The 21,011-nt window shown below is 37.6% G+C and overlaps 1 protein-coding gene across 1 annotated transcript; it reads right to left on the bottom strand.

Annotated features, from left to right (window-relative positions):
• Positions 1–14,406: 14,406 nt before the first annotated feature.
• LOC139884585 (pentatricopeptide repeat-containing protein At2g34400-like) lies at positions 14,407–17,021 on the bottom strand. The gene is given in 4 exon segments (XM_071868601.1): positions 14,407–15,367; positions 16,050–16,239; positions 16,242–16,712; positions 16,715–17,021. Coding segments are annotated over 4 exon segments (1,929 nt in total).
• Between the last annotated feature and the right edge of the window lie 3,990 nt (positions 17,022–21,011).

Raw genomic sequence — 21,011 nt, 5'->3', positions numbered from 1 at the left:
TTGGTCTTAGGTGATCCTATGTCTTTAGCATAATAATGCAGGGGTCCTAATGCTGGCGCAACGATACATAGATCACCCAACTTGACATGGCCATTAAAGAAAGACAATCGGGGTCATTAGGATTTCTAGCAGATCCAGTCCATTAGAGTGAGGCCTGAAAGATCTAAAAGCTGAGATGCACTGGATTCGGACGTACCCGAATCGCTTATTAATGTCTGTTATCATTGGAGATGGAAGGAAGTCAAACACATTCTTCGCACTTGTCTTGTTCATTATTTTTTGTCATCTATGACCTATGTGCCATGTAGATTACTCAGGTCACTTTAATGCAAGTTCCGCGACATTGCATCTTGTGTTTAATCGGATCCTGAGTAATTGATTAGGTCCATGAAAATCATGACCAATATCCCTTAAAAAAAGTAAAGAGGAAGTTGACTGGAGAGTCATGATGGATACGATTTTTGAAATTACTCACGTTTCCGACTCTTTAAATTTTTAAAAATTTATTTTATGACTGGAAAGTCCACCGTAAATTAAATAGCCCAAATTGAAACAAAAAAAAAAAAAAAAGAGAGACTAAATCCTGCAAAATGAAAAGGGCTATCCTTTAAAGTGGTAAACTCCGGAAATTTTTCCACTCTATTGCTATTGCTAGTGAATATAATTAAATAACAAAAAACAATATAACACATACACACATATGTACGTATATGTATATGTATATGTATATGTATATGTATATGTATATAGTTTTCCACAAAAATCAACATTTGGGTAGCTCCGGATAAAATCAGTTATTTCAAAAACAAAATATAACATAATCCACCATTTGAAATGAAAAAAAAGTGTTTTTCATGATTAGAATACTTATTCTTATAATCTCCAATTTAGATAGATTGTGAATTTTTTTCTACTCAAAGCTAATATCTCTCTTTTTCCTCACAAAATTTATGAAAAAGTTTTAGTGCTTTTGAAATTTTTATTAGGAAGAGTAAGATTTTGTGTGATCACAACCCTAGTACTAAGTGTGAAAATTTAATTGGGTAGACAAATGAGGCTTAAAAAGATTCAAACTCAGGACCTTTAATTTTGATACCAAATGAGATTTTTGTGAAACCATTACCAATTATTCTTAAATTTTAAACTATTTAAATAAAAATGTGATTTATTATTTAAATATTCTAACAAGAAGAACTAACATATTCAATTGTTGTAGCATATCAATAGACAAGACCATCAATTGTGATCCTACTCAAATTACAGTTTTCATTTGATGATATTATACTTAAACTTTAGACATCACACTCAGTGTGTAGAAAAAATATGTTATATAAATAACTATTATTTGGTGTGATCAACCATTTTTTTTAATTAAGAGAAGTTAATATAAACTACAAGCAAGTTAAATAATTTTAATCTTTATAAATTAAAATAAAGAACATTTGAAACCAAAAAGCACCTAAATTTTCGAACCAAAACAAGAAGATGAATTTTGTGAACCAAAAACGTTTTGTTATTTTTCCCGATTGTAGTTCAAAAGAAATGCTGTATGAAAGACAAAAGTGGGGAAAACTTCTTTCGTAGCTTTGATGGAAACGTCATTGCCATCATTTCCACTTTTATTTATCACACATAGTGGTGTGCAATCAAACTAGATATACTCAAGAACTGGACCGGCCCACTCGAAAGACAAAACTGAGAACCAATTCCCATTAAATCCGATCGGAGAACCAAATCCCAGAATTCAAAACCGGTTTGAATAGGTCCAGGAACCGGTTCTGAGTGATTACTCACTCGGGAACTAAATCCTAGACCGGTTTGGGAAGCCCAAAGTCCAAAATTCTACTTTTTCCCCTAATTTCTATGTCAAGCAAGTGCTCTTCTCATTCTTGACGTCTCTCAATTAATCTTTGCATATTTTGTAGCAATGTTTTCGTGGTTGGTTTGTTGTTAGAGGCTAGTATCTGCGTGCGGAAAGTGTAAAGTTGAAAATTTTCAAGGATCTTCCTCACCTGAACAGCGCTTTCGATTTACTGCGCCTGCTTTTTGGTTATGTGGGTGTTCATTTTTTGTCAATGCGGTTTTGCCGTGGTTGTTCGAGCAATGCGCATTAAGCGAAAATGGGATGCATTGGCTGTTACTTTCGAATGGAAGCGTGTTAACGGAGGGATATTAATTGTGATGTTGGAGGGTTGGATGGTTCTGCTAATCATAGTGTTTTTCTTCCAAGTTCATTGCTGAAAATGTTCCAGCCATCCAAAGTGATTCACATCCGCAACGTTGGGCATGAAATCTCAGAGATACATGTTCTCTTGCAGCTTCTGCTTCCAAGTAAATCCTTTTGGGTATAGAAATAGGGACATTCTTGCATATTAATGCAAAATTCAAAGCCTTATAGGATATCGGGGAGTTGCAAAATAGATTCTATTGGAAACAGGATTGACCCTAGAACCAGATCGGAAATATAGGGTGGTTCCAAAATAGGGTCTAATGTAATTAAGGTCGGGTAGAAGGCCCAGGTTTGGAATTTACTCACCTTAGACCTAATCACCCCCAATCAAACATGTTTTCAAAAGTACATAGAACCAAAAACGTTCTACAATACCAAACAACTATGTTTAAGTAGACACTGTTTTTACAAGTAGTCTGGACCAAACACTATATAATGAGAGAAACAGGGAGAGGGAAGGAGGAAGGGACGGAGAGGCTCCTTTCTGATATCTTCTCGCTTAATTTTTTCCAGCACTGTATCCGTGGGGCCTCGCATGAGAAGAAGAGAGATGAGCGTAGCCAAGAACAGCTTGCCGGCTACATTTCGAGTTGAAAAGTGGAAAAACCGGCAACTCATCCTTGGCTGCATTCGACACTCTCTCCACCACTTCATGCAAGACCCTCGAACCTAACTTTGATCACTCAAATCTCTTTCATAAAACAATGTTTCTTCTTACATTCACACCCCCTTTTGTTCTTATGCTTCTATGCACCATGTTGAGCACATAGACACACCCATATGCTTACATAGAGCCTGAGGAAAGAAGCCTAGAAGGCAAGTTTATGTATGCCCCCAAGCAACAGTTGACGACTACCATATGATATTGCCAAAGCCTGACATTATGACCACTATCCCATACACACACTTTCAAACTGGATCAAGTTTTATTAGGAGAGTAACGGTGTAACACTCGGATTGCACCCTTTTCTTACCAAAAAAATTCAGATTTGCATGATTAATTTAGAAATAATCTTCATGCCTCAATCAATTTGGTTTTATTCAACATGACAGTGATGTGGGTGCTCTAAGACCGAAGCTCTCATAGGCAATAGCTAAGATGTAAAAAGAAACAAAAGAATCTCACTGCTTAGACTAAATATATGGTTTTAGTCTATCACAATCAAGAAAATGATTCGATTGGGGCGTGCAATCTTTGCAAAAGAAAGGCTAAAGCTTGTCAATGTAATGATTTATGCACGCTTCCTTATACGCAGTGTATGTACTTAAAATTCAAGATAAAATCTTGTTTGTGTTCGATCTTCATTTGTCATGCTGACTAGCTCATGCAAAATAGAACACGCTGGAGACGGAGAGATTACTCCTAATATGAAGGAGTTAAGCAGTCCTTCATAGAAAGGGAATTAGAAGTACATGGAAAGGTGATTGTGGAGCAATCAAAGAGATAAGTTGGGGACTTTTTAGTGGAATATAATGACGTTGGTGTGAAAATTTGAGAAAAAGGAATATTTGCTGCAATCTGATTCGAGTGGAGTTTGACCATTGAACTCAATCCGTTTGCCGACACGCGAAATTTGAGCGCATCTGCAGGAAGTAATTCATGTTGCGTCAAAGAAATTCCTGACCACCATTTTTCCAATTGATTTATATTTCTTTGTCGAAGAAAATTTTACTAAATTACTTCCCAAACAAGGCATATCTACATAAAGGAGCGCCCAAAGAGCTTGTGGAGGAGCAAAAAGCCAGTTTTATGGAAGAGGGTATTGCATGAGAAGCCCACGAACAATGGGCTATGAGGATAAATGGGTGGGCCTGAGAAGCCTTACGCAGCCATGATAAGAAATCATTCCTTATTGAAGTGATTTGCAGACCCACTTATCTAGGCTTCAACAAGATCAGCACAGTCGAACTACAAGCTGGAACGCTTTAAGGACGACTGGGGTTTCCATCTGAGAAGCAGATGATACCTTCACCGATTTGGCAAAACCCTTAATAATGGTACTAGTATTGTCTCAACAGATACAGGCTATATCACCATCGTGATCCATCATCAAAGGAGCCATCAACATTAATTTTTCATGTACAACGTGATCCTTGACTTTCTCCTCTAGCGAATCCGGATCCTTGACTTTCTTCTCTAGCAAATCCAAGTCTACGATGTGATCCTTGCTTGTCATGTACCAAAGTTCCATTTCTTGTAATTTTCTTGCAAGAAACATGTTGATTTTACTGTTTCTCATGCGTTCAGAGATTTGCATCGCAATTCAAAGTCATTCCAGTGTTTCCAAATACACCAAAGAGTTGTATCCACTGCCGGTAGGTGAGATAAGTCCGCTCCTTTCTCAGCGAATTTCATTAACCAATCATCAATTCTTGTGATTTCCTAGTAGTTGAGTTGAATCTTCGTGTTAGGGTCGATTCAAACAAATTAGTCCCTGAATTTTATTTCAATGTGTAGTGAAATCCATAAATTTTAGCCTAATATGCAAATCGTTCATGAACTTTTAATTTATTCCATATAGTCATGTTAAGATAAGTTGTTGCTTTTCTAATTGCTTGATGCTTGAAAGTTTATATATATATCATATTTTTGAAAAATTCCAAATAAAATTCCTATATCACACCACCTTCGCCTCCGGATTTAGATTTCCATTTACGCCAAATGTAATGATTGACAGTTTTGTTAATGATTTCTTCTTTGATCTTATATCCCTATAAAAAGTTGGAGAAATCCAAGAGGGCAATTGATATTAGGTAATCCTATGTCTTCAACGTAATGATGCGAAGGTCCCTAATGGTGTCGCAATGATACATAGATCATTGAACTTGACATGGCCGAAGAAAAAACAATCAGGTCATTAGGATTTCTAGCAAATCCGGTTGCATTTTGAGTGGGGCCACGTGATCTAAAAGCTGCGATGCACTCATTAATGTCTTTTGTTATAGGAGATAGTAGGAAGAAAGTTGATTCTCCCGGTGGATATTATTTTTGAAATGACTCGTGGTTCCAAGTCCAACGCGTTAAGTTTACAGAATTCTTTTATGACTAGTAAGTCCACTGTAAATTATATGGCCCAAATAAAAACAAAAAGAAGAGTAAATCGTGTAATAAGAAAGGGTTTTCTTTTGGGTATTAAACTCAGGAAATGTTTCCACTGTATTGCTAGTGAACAGAATTAAAACTAGGGGTGTGCAAAATACCCGGGATCTGTCCGGACCGCCCGGAACCGGACCGGAACCGCCTGGAACCGGCGGGTCTTGAGGGAACCGGTCCGGTTCTCGGTTCCAATTTATTGGAACCGTGGGTACCAGTCCGGTTCCCGGTTCCGTGGGCGGATCCGCCCACCCGCCTACCCGAACCGGACCAGAACCTTTTTAATATTAAAAAAAATTACTAAAAGAAACCCTACATCTCATCTCACTCTCTAGGGAACCTTTACCTTTGGTCAAAGAAAATTTAACCATCTATGGTTATTTGCAAGTAGGAAATGGGAGAATGTTGCATTCCATTTGTTCGTGTTTTTTTTTTTTTTTATCTATGAGATACATTTATAATTACAACAAATGAATCTTTGTTCCATGTACTTAAATTTGATTTTTCTTTTTTTGGCTTGCTTTGATGTCACGTAATTATTTTATGTTGAAAACCAAAAAAAATTCGGGTCAAAATCAGTTCCATGGATCCACCCGGGAACCGGACCGGACGGGCGGTCCGGTTCCCGGGTAGATCCACGCAACAAATGGGTGGATCTCGGTTCCAATTTTTCGGAACCGGTCCTTAGCGGACGATTCCCAGTTCTAGGTCGGGAACCGCCCACCCAGACCATGCACACCCCTAATTAAAACGAAAAACAACATAACTAACATATCTATATAGTTTTTCACCGAAAAAAAAAAAATAACATTTGGACGGCTAAGGATAAAATCAGTTATTTGAAAAAATACAAAATAAAATAATCCATTAATTTGAAAGAATTTTTTTTTTATTATCAAAATGTTGATTCTGATTATCTCTAATTATAGATTAATAGAGAGATAGAATGTGGATATTTTTAACTCAAAGCTGAATGTGGATATTTTTTACTCAAAGCTAATTCTCTCTCTCTCTCTCTCTCTCTCTCTCTCTCTCTCTCTCTCTCTCTCTCTCTCTCTCTCTCTCTCTCTCTCTTTCATTTTTCAAAGCTAATTCTCTCTCTCTCTCACGAAATTGTGTAGAGGTTTTAGTGCCTTTAAAAAAATTTATTGGGATGAAATAACGATTTCAATTGACAGTACCATCAATAGTGATCCTACTCAAATCATTTTAGAAGAGCTATTGTAGTAATTACTATTTTCCTTTGATGAAAATTCTTTTAAACTAAGTGTGACCTTTACACAGTTCAGGCGTTGTTTAGTAGAAAGACGTTATATAAACAATTATTATTCGGTGGGACCAATCATTATTTTAAATTAAGATTCATTTGAATAAGCTACAAACAAGTTAAGTACTTTTACTGTTATGAATGAAAATAAAAAAAATTGAAACCAACACAGCTCCTAAATTTTCGAACCAAAACAAGAAGATGAGTTTTGCGAACCAAAAACATTTTGTTATTTTACCGATTGTAATTCAGAAGAAAATGATTATGGATGACAAAAGGGGGAAAAACTTCTTTCATGGCTTTGATAAAGTATAAACAAATTGCCATTACCAGACATGTTTTTATAAATACATAGAACCAAAAATGGAAGTGCAATGATAATTTAAATGTTCTATGAAACCAAACAACTAGGTTTTCAATAAACACTGTTTCAGCAAGTCGTATGGTATAAACATGATATGATGAGAGAAAGATGGAGAAAGAAAAAGAGAGAGAGAGAGAGACTCATTTTGAATATCTTCCTGCATAATTTTCTCCAGAACTAGATCCGTGGAGCATTGCATGAGAAGAAGGGAGATGAACATAGCCAAAAATAGCTTGCTGGCTACAATTCCGTGTCTTAAAAGAAGGAAAACCGGCAAGCCATTCTTGGCTGCATTCAACACTCTCCCTACCTCTTCATGCAAGACTCTCGGACCGAACTTTGACCGCTTGTATCCCCTTTCTATGCAGATGTTTCGACGTACAATCACATCCTTCCTTACTCTTCTATGCACAGACACAGACACAAACGCACTCTTATATAGAGCCAAGAAAAGAAGCCAACTAAGCAATTATGTGCATGCCCACAAGCAAGAATTGAAGACTCCCATATAATATTCCCAAAGCTTGATTTTCATTCTAAAGAGGCAATTGCCGACCAACCAATGAATGTGAGTGACTACACTTTCAACTTCAGCTACCATCCAAAATCTTCCCTCATCTAGAGAAGTCCACTTTTGGGATCTGGGCATGGTCCCCTCTTTGCGAGAAGGAAGTCCTGATAATTGGTTGGTTTGAATGGCCTCAGTTGTTTTTTGTTATATAAAATTCCTTGGATATTAAATAATAGGTGATGGGAAGAGAATCCCTTTTCTTTCCTTTCCTTTCCCTTCCTTTCCTTTCCTCAAAAGAGAGTAATAGGAGGACAATGGCGAAGGCTGGAATATGATTTGCCAGTTGGTGTTGCTTGAATTCTGAAACCAGCAGCCGGAAGATATTATCTCTTTCTTTGTCCTCTCCCACTTTTTCCTTTTCTGATTTATGACGTATGAGTGGCCTGGCCAGATCACCATTCAGGTACATGATTCGATGGACATGCCATAGGAACAGGAAAAGGGCTAAATCTTGTCTATGTCATGATTCCTGCACGTTTCCTTAATCGCGGTGTTTATTTAAAATTCAAGATACAACCCTATTTGTTTTCGATTCCCATTGGTTCTGCTGACTAGCTCATGCAAAACAGGACCGGCCGCAGACTTGGAGTTTAGTACTAATATAAAATTAATTAATGTTTCACGGAGTTAGGCAGTCGATCATTGAAAGGGAACAAGAACGATAGGTAGATATGATGGCGGAGCAATCAAAGAGATATGCTGGAGACTTTTTGCTGCAATCTGATTTGATTAAAGTTTGACCATTGAATTCAAATAATGCGCGATGCGTCAGCGAAATTCGTCTCTCATAAGGGCAAAAGAGCATGCACGTGAAGAAAGCAAACAAAAAAAGTCTTAAATATGTAAAGAGAAATATTCATGTAAGTGAATTCAAGTTTGATACGCAACTAATTCATGAGACTACATTACAATTACATTGACAATCTTAAAATGGCGGTTTTGTGTATTACACAAAATAGATTGTCAGAACACGATTTACTAGCAGGCGGAATCGGCATCCAGGATGACGTTATTCACGGTAGAGATCATCCTCAAAAAATACATGTGAGAAGGGAAAGAAGATAATCTCAATGTTAGCTGACCAATACAGAACAAAAGAATTTGATAGCACTTGTTCCTGGATAGGCTTATTTGACCCCCTAAATCACGAAAGAGTTAAATCAAAGTTTCATTGCTCAAGCAAATATTCCTGAAATAATGTTCATAAATTCAATTGTCACGAAATGTATTTGCACTAGTTATAGTCTATAGAAAAGCAACCGCCTTCAGTCATCATTAAAGAAACTCTGGCAAAGGGTTGGATGCAAGCCACCATTGGAATGCCTAGTGAATGACCATATCTCAGATCTGATATGATTAAAAGGTGGACATCTAACATGGTCTAATGATTCCCCATCTAGACAAAGCCTGTAAAAAAGAATTGGGTGGATTTTGAAAGTTTCTGGTGAAAATTTGTTTATTTTCCAGGTCAATTCCACATTACAGGCGGGATTCCGAAGTTGTCAGCCAATGAAATACTGTCTATTTACCAGTCGGATTCCACAGTACAGGCATAAAGAACCTCTTGTCTTGCAGAATAAAGTTTCTGGTCATCACTTATCGTCAAACGGCGTCAAACTGCTCAGAAAATATGTTCATCACTTATAGTCGTTCTATATGATTCACAGACAATAAACACACGTAGTTAAAAATTCCCAACGAAATGAAGTATTCGTTATTGGAAGCTAATCTTTCATAGGAAAAATAGACAATTCTCTGGACAATGTCGACAAAAGCCTTAATCTCAGGCTCCGTTCGTTTCGCGGAAAATAACTTCCAGGAAAATATTTTCCATATTTTCTGGTGTTCGGATGGGCGGAAAATCACGGTCAAGGAAAACATTTTCCGTTGACCGGAAAATTTACATGTAAAGCTAAGGAAAATGTTTTCCACTTCTGAAAAGTGGAAAACATTTTCCACAACTTCCCTGCTTTTTTTTTTCTTTCTTTCTTTCCTTTTTATTTTTCTTCCTTAGCTTGGACGGTGGCCGGCCCCGATAGCGGCCGGCGACCGGCGACCGGCCGCGGTCGCGAGCCAGCTCGAGCTCCGCCCCGGGCCGGCGAGGCTCCGCCTAGCCCGATCTGTGGAAGCCCAGCTCGCCCGAGCTCGGCGAGCTCGAGCCTCACCAGATCGGGCGAGGCGGAGCCTCACCGGCTTGGGGCGGAGCTCTGGCCGCACCAGATCCGGCGAGCTGGGCGGGGCTCTGGCCTCGCCCGAGCTCGCCAGATCTGGCGACCGGACCTTGGTCGGCCGGATCTGGCGACCAAATCTTGGTCGGCTCGCCATCTTCGGGCGTGCGGCGGCGGGGGAAGGAGGAAGGAGGAAGGAGGAGGAAGAAGGAGGAGCGGCGGCGGAGGAAGGAGGAAGGAGGAGCGGCGGTGAAGGAAGGAGGAAGGAGGAGGAAGAAGGGGGAAGAAGAATGAAAAGAAAAGGAAAAAATTAAAAAAAATTAAAAAAGAAAAAGAAAAAAATTAGTTGACGAACGGTGGAAAATATTTTCCACTCAAAATTTAAGAATTAGCCAAACACCAGAAAATATAGCCATTTTCCTGGAAAATAACTTCGGGGAAAATATTTTCCGAAGATGGTCAATTTTCTGTGAAACGAACGCAGCCTCAGTAACCTGCCTGATCACCATCTACTTTTTTTCAAATGAACATGAAAATTGAGTAGCAGCTACCTCTTCGTTTTTTTTTTTTTTTTCTTTTTCATGAGGGAGGGTGCGCAGGTAATGAAGTACCAAATCGTCATTTGATGGAATTGAAACTCCATAAGTCTACAAGGAGTCTTATTCCAACCCTCCAACAAGTGGGCAGTTTAGCAAGTATGGGCAAAGTAACAGAGGTAAGAGTTTGAATCAATATGATCTGAGTTTGATCCTCAAGGTAGGTGATATAATCAGAATATACAGATTTAAGAAAATTTATCTTACATTAAATGTCTGTTCCAGATTTTCCTCATTCCTCCAACAAGTGGGCAGTTTAGCAAGTATGGGCAAAGTAACAGAGGTAAGAGTTTGAATCAATATGATCTGAGTTTGATCCTCAAGGTAGGTGATATAATCAGAATATACAGATTTAAGAAAATTTATCTTACATTAAATGTCTGTTCCAGATTTTCCTCATTCCACCCTACAACTTATCTATCACTTTTCATCTAGTCTAAACTGATTTGCCACGACTTCTGAATTGCATCTGGATTCTGAATCTGTAAGCAATTACAGTCATGGAACAAGATGGGTAGAATAACCTTACGCATAGCAACCTCATGTATAATCCAGTGAAGCAAGAGTTCCTCACAAGCTTTAGAATAACATATCCCCAACTTCAAAGTAAAATCTTGTGATTTTTAGCAACCATCTTTAAGTCTACAAGTCTGTTGCCTGGACATTTCAATTACCTCCACAATAGGCCTCAATAACATGTAAACTTCCATCTGCTAAACAACTCAATTATTAGTAAGTCATTCGAGCTTATGTAAGGCACTTGCTGCAAATTGAAGTATAAAATTAACTGTAGAGTAGCCAAACCTGGGATACTGAAGGGCCCCCGTGGTTCTTGGGCTCCAAATGCACAATTCAAATGCAGAAACAAATATGTACAGTTCAATCAATACCCTCTCTGATTTCTTGGGCGCTCTCACTCTCCAAGGAAACCGCAGATTAGTGACCGCCCAACAGCAGCTATGCTATGAACCACACAGAAGCACTGTCTTTCAACACATCATAAAAATACATGAATAAATAGATGAAACCAACTTGCAGTTACCATTAAATTCCTTTGTTCCAAGTGCTTCGAGAGCTTGCAGGAACAGATACAAAAACAATCACCATATCTCAATCATCCATGGTTTGTTCTAAGCTCCTGCATTAGGCATCGCAAGTCAATCCAGAGAAGCCATCCATGCGCTGTTATTATTTCCTGTGAACTGCATTAATCACTCTGCAGTATATAGTTGCAATAAACCATCAATCTCAATAAACAACATATTTTATTTGTGATTCAAAAAGAGGATCAAGAATGAAGCTTGCAGAACATATTAATATAAGGTCACAACAAAAAGGATCAACATCACATTTTGTTTACTTATTTTGGGATGGCTATAAAGGTGAACAAGATATGGTTATGATAAAATGCGGGTCACTAGATAGAAAAACACTGCTGCAGCAGAGATCTTACAAAAACTTGATTAGAGTCTTGGCCAAGCTAGTAGCTAAGTAGGTTCATTTGTGCATGTCATGAGATAAGCACAGAAATATGTTCCAACCATGTCATGCAAACAAACCAGATGAAATGTGCCCTTTGTAATTGCAGTATATTTAACATCATATCCTCTGAAAGGGACTACTATTTTCTTCCTAGTGCCCAGTTTGTATTCAGTCTCTAACTTAATTCCATAAACTCTAATTCTCTTGACAATAGTTTCTCTTGCCTCAATCTTCAGTAATACCAATCCAATTCTTCTGCATGAATTATGTCCTCAAGAGAAATAACTTTTTCCTGTATCATATGCCCATAATAAAGCATCATTTGGTTCATCATATGCATGTTTCTTCTTTCTTTTGATGTGCAGAAAACCATGTCTGCTATCATTTATCATCAAGCATGCAATAATCACCACTATTGATAGTGCAATTCCAACTAAATGATGCAATTGTAAATAAATCCAACTATAATATTGCTAGTTAGAAATATAACGGCAATGATATTAACTGGTCAAACATCTTCTCTGGACCAAATATTCTGATCACTATGCTATATACATTCGGACAAACCATCAGCATTAACCGCTTGGTTAGAGCTATTAGATAAAGATTTTCCTGGCTGCAGGTGCTGTTATTTTCTTGAGCTAACTTTTCAGTTCTATTTGTGCATGTCCAAAGAAATTTCTCACCAATTGTAACCATAGAAGTTCATGATGACATATTTCAAGGCAAATAGGTAACCTCCGAGAGCATGGAATATGCACCTTTAAATGTTTGGAGCAATTACATAGGAGGGGTTATTACATGCATAAAGCAGGAGACCAAAATCTACTATGGAAGTGTTTAATACTATTGCATCGCTAAGTAAACCATCATCTACTATAGAACTGTTTAGTAATAGCAGCACTACATCCTCTAGCAGACTTTCAGTACAACATTCCCTGCACTTATAAGTAATTCTTGAGTAGATGAACTTTGAACCAATTGTTTACTGATTGTTAGACATAACGCTTTGTTCCTTTGACAATAAAAGGAGGTAAAACCAACAAGAAGTATCTTGTTTCATCATAATCATATTATTCCCTCAAAGGATGTATAAGATTTGTAAAAAAGATGAATCTGCATTGATCCCTAGTCTGAGCCATTAAATGGGAGAAATGTATGTTGAAGAGCTATCTGCAAAAGAAGTTTGGTTGAAAAGTAGAGAAGACCCTAATAACGAATTTAAACATCAATTTCTATATAGCATTCAAGCATCAGTGACCAGAAAATAAGGGGCTTAAACTTTAAAAAACGCCTAAATGACTTCAAGTGAGTAATGACCAGTTATTTAAAGGGGGAGAATTGAGAGAAGTAAAACAGCACTTGTTTTAAGAAAAACAATCTCCAGAGGAAGTTACGAACATATCAACACAAGGAGATTTTACAGAAAATAGCAGCATATTTTCCTAATAAAACAAACAGCACCAAATACAGTTGCTTAATCAAGACTCGAAGAGTTAGAACATTTTCAATACCACTCAGATACTGAAGGTAGAAAACTGGCCACAGAGGTGAGCAAAACAAAAACTCTAGATGTTGAGTTCTCATGCAGGCTAAAGGATTGATAATACAAGGAATAAGAAACTGTATCTCAAGAAACATTTCTTGCACAAGTCACTTGAAAATTTTGTTTTATCAACACCTATTTGTAATTACTTAAAAAAGTTCTTTTATACTATTGGTGTTCAATGGCATAGAAGAGGATGACAGATAACTGAAAAACCAGCAGTTCTTGAATGGACTTCCATGTTTAAGTTTAAGCAGAAAAATTAAACATCAATGGCAGTATGAAAGACGGGAAAGAATGCTTAAGACTGATTTGTGCAAATTCTCCAAAAGGAGAGTACAAAGAAACCTTCCATATGCATCATGCAAGAGCTATGAAAGAAAATATAGTAGCCAAAACTGAAATTGCACAAGCAAATAGAGGGTAAGAACATTAGAAGTGCTAAAAGTTGTGTAAAATGCTCACTTTAGAGCCAAAAGTTTATTTCGGATTACTTTAAGTGCTACTTTTTTTTTTTAAAACGATCATTTAAGTGCCAACTCCGGTCTGAATTACTGGAATCCGACGTGGCTATATTTTAATTTATTTCTCAATCCTTTGTGGCTCGCTGGTGTGCTTAGTCAACATATAACCTCCAAACAACGTTGTCCAAAAGTTGTAAATAGTAATCATTTAAATGTCAAATTTTATTAAAAGTGATCATTTGAATGCCAAATTTTAATTTAAAGTAATCACTTTAGTGCTAGTCATTATTAAAAAACGATCACTTCAATGCCAAGCATGCCACGTGCACTAGATTTTTTTAAAAATTTTGCCGTCATATTATAATTTTAATTATAAAAGACACATAATCAATTTGATTGGAATTTCTCGCCGTTGAGATTAAAGTGATCGTTTTTCCTCCGATTTAGCACTTAAATGAGCCCGGCAAAAACTTTTGACACTTAAGTAAGTATTGTACACAACTTTTGGCACTTCTAGTGTACTTATCCCACAAATAGCTCACATAAGATATCAAGACAAATGCACCAGTCTAAAAATGGGGAAAAAATAAGAGATGATGTCACATTACCAAAGACTTACCCAATTTACTGATCCTCAGTTTCTTCGGAATTGTCAGCTTTCGGGATGTAACCTTCCCTCTTCATCTCATCGACCAATACTTCATACATCTCCACTGTGCCATGATGCAAACCATCACCAGCATGAAATTCATGTAGCTGAGTCTCAATTTCAAACCAACTGCAACCAGGTGTCTTAGTTATACCCCTTTGTCTCATCAATATTCTCATCCTCGCTGATTCATCCCACTTTTTCACATCAGCATAGAGTTTTGATGATATAACATAGTTCCCAGAATTCGAAGGTTCTATTTCCAGAAGAAGCTGCATCACTCGCTCACCAATATCTGCATTTCGCCGTTTCTGACAGGCACCAAGCAATGACCCCAGAACAACTTCATCTGGCTTTCCAGGCATCTTCTCAATGAAGCTCCAGGCCTCATATAAAAGTCCAGCACGAGAAAATAGATCAACCATACAAGAATAATGCTCAATTTTCGGGACCAATCCAAATGAAGTGCACATCATAGCAAATAGTCTGCGCCCCTCAGTAACCAGACCACCATGCACACATGCAGAGAGTACTCCAACGAACGTGATGTCATTTGGGTAGACATGCCCACCCTCTTTCAACATGTGATCAAATAGTGCTAATGACTCCTTTGCTCGACCATGAAAAGCTAGGGCAGAAATCATAGCATTCCAAGAGACCTCATTTTTCTGAGGCAGGTCTTCAAAAACTTCAAGAGCATTGTCTAAACTTCCGCACTTAGCATACATATCAATTAAAGCAGTACCAATGTAAACATCATGCCTTAAGCCATTATGAGACACATAGGTGTCCACCCAACCGCCCAGCTCTAGGGCCCCAATTGAAGCACATGAAGACAACACGCCAAGCAATGTAATTTTGTCCGGATCAATGCCAACCTCTCTCATCGTGCTAAATAGTGTAATCGCTTCTTCAGCCATCCCATTTTGGGCATAACTGTCACCACAATAAGTAAAAAGTTTAGAGAGCTCTTCACCAATTATGCTTAATCGTGCGGATTAACATAATATGTATCTTGCACGTTACTAACTGATTAACTGAACCAAATGTAAAAGAACGCACAAGTCAATTGGAAGGATAAATTCTCCCACAGACAACCCAAAAAAAAGTTTGAGCGGCACCCTCCTCATTACTGAAATAGGTGTATGGAAATATGAAAGAGAAGCAAAATTCAAGCCAATATAGTGCACTGCCAATACCCTTGCGAGGCTAAATCAAACAGAAAAGAAGGTGAGAAAGCAGATAAAACTACATAAGTTGAAGTTTCCCCACCAAAAAAAAAAAATAATAATAATAATAATAATAAAATTCAAAACTATCCACTAGTAGAAAAGAAACAATCTTGTAGCCGCTAGACAGAGAGGCTGCGGCAAATATCGGCCATCACTCAATTGAGGAAAAACATTAGTATTAGCATTACGAAGAGTATATATGAAAATGTGACGATTATATCAGGATCAGTCCTGGTAAAGTCTTATTGTTCAGAATGAGCATCTCATAGAAAAGCTAATATGTGACCTATAGTGGTTAGACTAATAGACACAAAGATGTCACAGATGAGATGAGCTAATAACAAGTGATTTCATAAAGCAAGCAAGCAAGAGAAAAAGATTGATACCCTGTGATCATGGCATTCCAAGTCACTATATCCCTCTTAACCATTTTATCAAAAATCCTCCTCGCTGATGTCAAATCCCCACATTTCCCATACATATCAATCAAGGCAGATCCCACGTAAGAGTTCAACTTCATCCTGTTATCCAGAACATATCCCTCTATCCACTTGCCAAATGTCAGATCCCCCAAGTCTCACACGCCGTGAGAGTGCTCACCACAGTCATTTCATCAGGCATGAAGCCTTTCTCCCCCATTTTCCTGAACAGCTCGACCGCGTCCGCCGCAAAACCCATTTTCGCATACCCAGAGATCATCGAGTTCCACGACACCACATCTCTGTCGGTAATTTCGTCAAACACCTTGCGTGCATTCTCCAGCTCCCGGCACTTGGCGTACATCATAATCAACGAGTGACTAGTGTGACTGTCCGAATCCAACCCAGTCTTAAACACCGAAGAATGAGCCGCCCGACCATGGTCCAACTCGAGAAGATTCGCGCAAGCTATGAACAGAAATGGGTACGTGAAATTATTGGGTTTCACTCCTACACGTTTCATTCGGTAATAGAAGTGCAGCGTCAGGGAGTAGTCGTGCCGCGTTGTGGTCAAGCCCCGGATCATGACATTGAAGGCGTAGTCATTGGGTCGAGGGATCCGAGAGAAACGAGGGAAGCGTAGGACACGTCCTTGAGGTCGACGAGCTTCGCGAGGAGGAAGTTGGGCTTGTCGACGGAGCTCGCGAGCATCTGGGAGTGGACTTGCTGGACCGTCCTCGTGGAAGTACATCTTCTCAAGATGGACAGGAGCGACTCGCAGTGAATCTGCTTCGGCGAATGGACTGGGACTGGGACTGGTTGGGATTTCAAAAGGCTCAGTTGGCGGGGAGCAAGGTGGGTTAGGAGGACTTGTGCTTTGAGCATCGTACGAGGGAGAGCCACCTCCTCCTCCTGAGCCGTTTTCTTTAACCTATTCATTTGGAATTCCACCGGGGTTAACCACTATTTTTCACTCTTTTTGTCTGAAATACACCACAAGAAGTTTTTGAGAAAATTGGTAGACTTCCTCAGCTTATTTCTAACTCTACCTTTCTTCTTTTCTTTTCTTTTTTTTCCCGAGATTTGTATAATACTTTATTGCAAGCTCAAATTGAAAGATTACATCATAAAAAACAAATTGAAACCGGCTAATATATGAAAAAATAAGTCATGTATAGTCTTAATTTTTGGGTCAAATGTATTGTGAATCTTCTCCATTAACCAAAAATTGCAGCTATATTAGGTAAAATTTATATAAAAATCGGTCGAAAATCTCTTTTACTCGAGAGATCCGAACATTGTTTTGTAATTGCTTTAAGGCCCCAACACATCTTCATTCACAAGATTTGGATCAATGGGGTAAAAAAATTTCTCTACTAATTCATTATTCTTATTTTGATATTTTCCTAACTTTATTTGTTTTATGCATAATTGATATTGGAGAGTCCTTCTAGAGCAATTTAACACAACCAAGTCACTACACAATGATTTTGTTATTAGTTGTAAAGCTAATGTTTCATCACAAGGTTAAACATCTTTTGACATGGCAAGGTTAAAAAAAAAAATCCAAAAAAGAGCATAAAAAGAGAAAAGAAATAGAAATAAAAAATAACTTTGCCTTCGTGAGTCCTAAAGTTATTTCATAAAGCAATACCCTCCTTCTTTTGTGGTTCGATCTTGAGTTTCAGTAATGTCAAATTGAATTGAAAAACCGCAAAAGAGCATTTTCAATATGAAAATATAAAAAGGAAAGAAATAGAAATAAAAAAAAAATAACTTTAATCTGGAAGACAGCCTTAGTGAGTCCTAAAGTTATTTATGAAAACAATACTCTACTTTTGTTGTCTGATCTTTCGTATGGGTAATGTCAAGTTGAATTGAAAATCTGGACAAGAGTATTTCCAACATGAAAATATATAATATATATATATATATAGAAATTTAAAATAATTTTTTTTCCTTCTTCTTTTGTTGTTTGATCTTGCTTATGAATAATGTCAACTTAAAATTGAAAATCCACAAAAGCGCATTTCAAATATGAAAAGGATAAAAAAAAAAAAAAAAAGAAGAACAGAAATAGAAATAAAAATAACTTTAATTCGGAAAATAGCCTTAGTGGGTTCTAAAGTTATTTCTGAAAACAATACTATCCTTCTTTTGTTGTTTGATTAATTAGATTGTCGTCACGAAAGCATCTAGCTAAGTAAGAAAAGAATCCAATACAAGTTGAGCAAAATAAACTAGTGCCGTCACAAGTTAAAAACATGGCCAACAAAAGGATCAAACAAGATTAGAAGGCATCTGATCTTTCTGACACTTGACATAATAACTTGATCAACCCACAAATAATCAACCAACAACTGTGTAGAGAGCATATTCTTTGCAACAACAGAATTGTTTGGGAACAATTTTTCTGAGCAGGCATTGTAGCTAATGCAAGAGTTAAAGCTTCACTTTCCATGTAGCTATGGAAAATATATTCATCACTTATAGTGAATTCACAGACGATAAATACGTGTGTGATTAAAAATGCCTGAGGAATTGAAGTACTCGTCTTTGAAAGCTAATCTTTCATTAGGCAATATAGACATTTCTCTGGACAGGATCAACAAAAGCTATTATCTCAGTAACCACCGTTGACTTGTTTTCAAATGATATATACTTACTGTATACAAATGAATGTGAAAATTGAGTAGCAGCTACATCTTTGTTTTTTTTTTAGGGAGGGGACGCAGGATTATGAAGTACACCTCTTCATTTGATGGAATTGAAACTCCTTAAGAATACAAGGTGTATTATTCCAACCCTCCAACAAGCGGGCGAGTTAGCAAGTATGGGCAAAGTAACAAACTGAGGAAAGAGTTGAATCAATGTTATCTGAATTCGATTCTCTAGGCAGGAAATATAATCAGAATGAACAGATTTAAGAAAATTTATCTTACATTAAATGCCTCTTCTAGATCTTCCTCATTCTACCCCACAACTCACCTGCCTCTTTTCCTTTAGTGCAGACTGACCTGCCGTGACTTCTGAATAGCATCTGAATTCTGAATCTTTAAGCAATTACAGTCATGGAACAAGATGGCCTGATTAAGGGTAGAATAACATTAGGCATAGCAACCACATGCATAATCCAGTGGAGCAAGATATCCTCACGAGCTTTATAATAAAATATCCCTAACTTTAAACTAAATAAACCTGTATTTTTAGCAAATCATCTTCAAGTCAATGAGTCTGTCACCTGGACATTTCAATTACTTCCACAACAGGCCTCAATAACATGTAAACTTCCATCTGCTAAATACTCCATCATTAGTAAGTCATTTGAGTTTATGTAAGGCACTTGCTGCAAACTGAAGTATAAGATTAAGGGTAGAATAGCCACACCTGGGATTCTGAAAGGCCCCTGTGATTCTTGGGCTCTAGATGCATAATTCAAATGCAGACACAAATATGTACGGTTCACTCGATACCCTCTTTGATTTCTTGGGCTCTCACTCTCCAAAGGAAACCCCAGATTGACAACCGACGAACAGCAGCTATGCTATGAACCACGCAGAAGCACTGTCTTTCAACACATCATGAAAATACATATATAAATAGATGAAACCAACATGGAGTTACCATTAAATTCGTCTGTTCCAAGTGCTTCGAAAGCCTGCAGGAACAGATGCTAAACGATCACCATATCTCAGTCATCCAGGGCTTGTTCTAAGCTCCTACACAAGGCATTGCAAGTCAGTCCAGAGAATCCATCCATGCACTGTAATTATTTCCTGCGAACTGCATTAATCACTCTCCAGTACAAACTTCCTATTAGAGCTGCCAATCTCGACAAACAACATATTTTATTTGTGATTCAAAAGGAGGATCGAGAAAGAAGCTTGCAGAACATATCAATACAAGGTCACAATAAAAAGGATCAACATCGCATTTTGTTTACATGTGTTGGGATGTTTATAAAGGTGAAAGAGACAGGGTATAATAAAATCCGGGTACTAAATAGGATTACCTATTTAGTCAAAGAAAAACACTGCTGCACCAGAGATCATACAAAACTTAATTAGAGTCTCTGCCGAGCTAGTAAATAAGTAGGTTCACGTGTGCATGCCATGATAAGCACAGAAACATGTTCGAACTGTCAGAAGTGAGATGTCATGCAAACAAACCAGATGAAATGTGCGTTCTGCAATTGCAGTATATCTAACATCATATCCTCTGAAAGGGGCTACTATTTTCTTCCTAGTGCCCTGTTTGTACTCAGTCTCCAACATTACTCCATAAACTCTAATTCTCTTGACAGTAGTTTCTCTTGCCTCAATCTTTAGTAATACCGGTCCTATTTTTCTCCATGAATTATGTCCTTGAAAGAAAAAACTTTTGCCGGTATCATATGCCCTATGATAGAGCATCATTTGGTTCATCGTGTGCAGTTTCTTCTTTCTTCTGATGTGATGAAAACCATGTCTGCTAACATTTATCATTAAGCATGCAATAATCACCACCTGTGACAGTGCATATCCATCATAATGACGTGAATATAAATAAATCCAACTATAATAATGCTAGTTAGAAATACGACTGTAATGATATTAACTGGTCAAACTTCTCCTTTGCACCAAATATTCTGATCACTATGCTATATACAGAAACTATTGCATTCGGACAAACCATCAGTATTAACCACTTGGTTAGAGCTATTTGATAAAGAATTTCCTGGTTGCAGCTAGTTTTATTATCTTGAGCTAACTTTTTGGTTCTATTTGTCCACGCCCAAAGAAATTTCTCACCAATTGTCACCATGGAAGTTGAAGATGACATATTTCAAGGTAAAAAGGTAACCACCGGGAGCACAGAATATGGATCTTTTAATGGTTGAAGCAGATACATAGCAGGTGCCCATAATCAACTATGGAAGTGTTCAATACT

This window comes from Rutidosis leptorrhynchoides, unplaced genomic scaffold (genome assembly GCF_046630445.1).
Source record: "Rutidosis leptorrhynchoides isolate AG116_Rl617_1_P2 unplaced genomic scaffold, CSIRO_AGI_Rlap_v1 contig573, whole genome shotgun sequence".
NCBI classification, from domain to species: domain Eukaryota; kingdom Viridiplantae; phylum Streptophyta; class Magnoliopsida; order Asterales; family Asteraceae; genus Rutidosis; species Rutidosis leptorrhynchoides.
The sequence above is the reverse complement of the archived record's forward strand: the minus strand, read 5'-3'. Positions and strand labels throughout refer to the sequence as shown.